Source organism: Gymnoscopelus microlampas (genome assembly GCF_963454915.1).
Source record: "Gymnoscopelus microlampas genome assembly, chromosome: 21".
Classification (NCBI taxonomy): domain Eukaryota; kingdom Metazoa; phylum Chordata; class Actinopteri; order Myctophiformes; family Myctophidae; genus Gymnoscopelus; species Gymnoscopelus microlampas.
In genome coordinates this window covers 18875153-18878709 of record NC_139958.1, presented here as the reverse complement: position 1 = coordinate 18878709, position 3557 = coordinate 18875153, and the positions used below count along the sequence as shown (strand labels likewise).

General features: G+C 43.4%; 1 protein-coding gene across 1 annotated transcript; it reads left to right on the top strand.

Moving 5' to 3' along the window:
- Positions 1 to 464: 464 nt before the first annotated feature.
- Positions 465 to 1838, top strand: LOC311037849 (polyubiquitin-C-like; the record flags this gene model as incomplete). Its single annotated transcript, XM_084047139.1, has 1 exon — positions 465 to 1838. The coding sequence occupies one exon, from the start codon at positions 465 to 467 to the stop codon at positions 1836 to 1838; it is 1374 nt and encodes a 457-aa protein (XP_083903265.1).
- Positions 1839 to 3557: the final 1719 nt, after the last annotated feature.

Sequence of the window (3557 nt, the reverse complement as noted above, 5' to 3'; positions counted from 1 at the left end):
AGATGCAGAGATCTCCATATATGGGCATAAAAGGGACAAGGACTAATAGATTCAGAGATCTCGGTTTATGGGCATAAAGGGGACAAGCACTGACAGATACAGAGATCTCCATATATGGGCATATCAGTATATTCTAAATTCATTGGCGTGAGAAGGGCTGAAATGGCTCACAAGGACCGGCTCACAGTTCATGAAACTAAGTGGACATCTAAGCGGTCTGGAACCGTAATTCCATATTTAGACAATGCCTGACGTCAGCAATGAGCTCATCAATTTAGTAACCTAGAGTATATTAAGCATTTATCCCAGCACTAAATCATAACTTCTGTCGCTCAAGTATTAAGGATAATTATCCACTACACATTATCATCTTGTAAATACAATTTGACACACACTTAAATCTCTGCAAGAAGATTACTGATCATTCTACAGCTGTTCATAGTAGTGACTCAAATTGTGCAAAGATGCAGATATTTGTCAAGACACTCACTGGGAAGACCATCACCTTAGAGGTTGAGCCAAGTGATACCATTGAGAATGTCAAGGCTAAGATACAGGACAAGGAAGGCATTCCCCCTGACCAGCAGAGGCTGATCTTCGCTGGCAAACAACTGGAAGATGGCCGCACCCTTTCCGACTATAACATCCAGAAAGAATCCACCCTCCACCTTGTGCTGCGTCTGAGGGGAGGCATGCAGATCTTCGTCAAGACCCTCACCGGTAAGACCATTACGCTGGAGGTTGAGCCAAGCGATACCATTGACAACGTCAAGGCTAAGATACAGGACAAGGAAGGTATTCCCCCTGATCAGCAGAGGCTGATCTTCGCTGGCAAGCAACTGGAAGATGGACGCACCCTCTCCGACTATAACATCCAGAAGGAATCTACTCTCCACCTTGTGCTCCGTCTCAGGGGAGGCATGCAGATCTTCGTCAAGACCCTCACAGGGAAAACCATCACCCTGGAAGTTGAGCCAAGCGATACCATTGATAATGTAAAGGCGAAGATTCAGGATAAAGAGGGCATTCCCCCTGACCAGCAGAGGCTGATCTTCGCTGGCAAGCAACTGGAAGATGGACGCACCCTCTCCGACTATAACATCCAGAAAGAATCCACCCTCCACCTTGTGCTGCGTCTCAGGGGAGGCATGCAGATCTTCGTCAAGACCCTCACCGGCAAGACGATCACCCTGGAGGTTGAAGCAAACGATACTATTGAGAATGTCAAGGCCAAAATACAGGATAAAGAGGGCATTCCCCCTGACCAGCAGAGGCTGATCTTCGCTGGCAAGCAACTGGAAGATGGACGCACCCTTTCCGACTACAATATCCAGAAGGAATCTACTCTCCACCTTGTGCTCCGTCTCAGGGGAGGCATGCAGATCTTCGTCAAGACCCTCACGGGGAAAACCATCACCCTGGAAGTTGAGCCAAGCGATACCATTGATAATGTAAAGGCGAAGATTCAGGATAAAGAGGGCATTCCCCCTGACCAGCAGAGGCTAATCTTTGCCGGGAAGCAACTGGAAGATGGACGCACCCTCTCTGACTACAATATCCAGAAAGAATCCACCCTCCACCTTGTGCTGCGTCTCAGGGGAGGCATGCAGATCTTCGTCAAGACCCTCACCGGTAAGACCATTACGCTGGAGGTTGAACCAAGCGATACCATTGATAATGTCAAGGCTAAAATACAAGATAAGGAAGGCATTCCCCCTGATCAGCAAAGGTTGATCTTCGCTGGCAAGCAACTGGAAGATGGCCGCACCCTTTCCGACTACAACATCCAGAAAGAATCCACCCTCCACCTTGTGCTGCGTCTCAGGGGAGGGCAGTAAATTACTAATTTTACATTTATTTCATTTTGCAGTATTCTTACCACGTGGCTCTGAAAGAGTCTAGCCATCTATACGAGCGTTTGTCTGTGCGTTTGTGTTACTGTCCAGAGCTAATCCCACAAACCATCGAACTGATCAGTGCCACATTTCTGGCATTAGGCTAACAGAAACATATTTTTTGTTTGCATAATGTTACTAAATACTTTAAATATTACACATACTTTTTTGTGATGGAAGTCAATGGGGCTCTGATTGCTCAGATTTGAGCACTGATGACTTAATCGGCTACTCTTTTAGAGCCAGGCTAGTCTATAAGGAAGTGAATGGCGAGCGAATAGGGCTGAAACCTGTCTATACATCCACATGAAGCCACGCCGTTATTAGATCCCATCTCCAGTCTATGGTGTGGCTCAAAGAGACAGCTATAAGAGGAGACTCTGTCTGAGCGTCTGTCCGGAGCTAATCTCGCTGCTTGACCAACTAACTGCTTGATCAATCAACAAACCAAATGTCTTGTGCACAGTGTCACTAAGCTAATGTAGAATCCCATCCCATTTCTGTTCACATAATGCTGTCTACTTTTTTTGTAATATTTAACTTTTTTTTTAATCACTTACAATGGACATCAATGGTACACGGATTACCAACATTTGGCACAGATGGTATCATCAGCTAGACTCTTTCAGAGCCAAGCCGTCAATAATTAAGGGAATGGCGGTCGTATTTTGGCCATAACCATGCCCACATCATAGATACATCACAGACAACTGGTGTCAGATGTGAAGTCTGACACCAGTCACACCATTATTGGATCCAGTCTTTTTTTGCTTTTTTTTTCACCTAGCTTCATGTGATATTCTCCACATGATTTATAAAGATTTAAAATGAATACACGGCCCAAACGTTTAAGTAATACCAGTGGTGGAAATTAACTAAGTACTACCTAAGTACAAATTTGAGGATTTCTTACTTTACTGGAGTATTTTAAATTTTCAGTAATTTTACTTCTGGCCTACAAACTTGATGAACATCATTCTTCACTCTCAAATTGTTCATCCTCAATGTACACATACAATGTGAATCTATGGAGATGAGCTTTATATAGAGGGCATCACACACGATCAACAACCCCCGACTACATGTCTGAAATGCTATTAAGACATAGCCGAATCCACAGAGCGCTGCCTGTAGCTGCAGTGTCTCGGTGCGTAGCGGCACCCGCTTGGCACCGCCGTTATGATTGCCGCTCTGTGGATTCGTCTAGTATAGACTTTATACCACTAGATTGCCATCACCATGTGCTCTGGTAGTTGTCTCCTGGGTGTCCAACAGTGAAGCCATTTTTATCCACTAGTAGGCTACATATAAGGGTGGCATAGTATAGATATAGAAAAAGAAAAAACACACTAGTATTTATTTTAAACCTCATTTTGATATTAACTATTATTTTATTATTTTATTTAGATTTAGTTTTAACTCATGTTTCTTTTCAGCAGTTGCATCTGATGACTTGTGCTATATAAATATTTATTTATGCATTTATTGATTTGATTTATTTGATTGATTGATTGATTTATTGTCAGAAATAATATTGAAAGGATTTTCTGTCAGAAAGGAGACCATGAATTGATTGGACTGGAATCAAGAACGGATTTTGTCCATTTCCAGATCCACCAGGCAAACCAGCAGGCCTGGATTTAAGTGAGTCTCATTTATTTA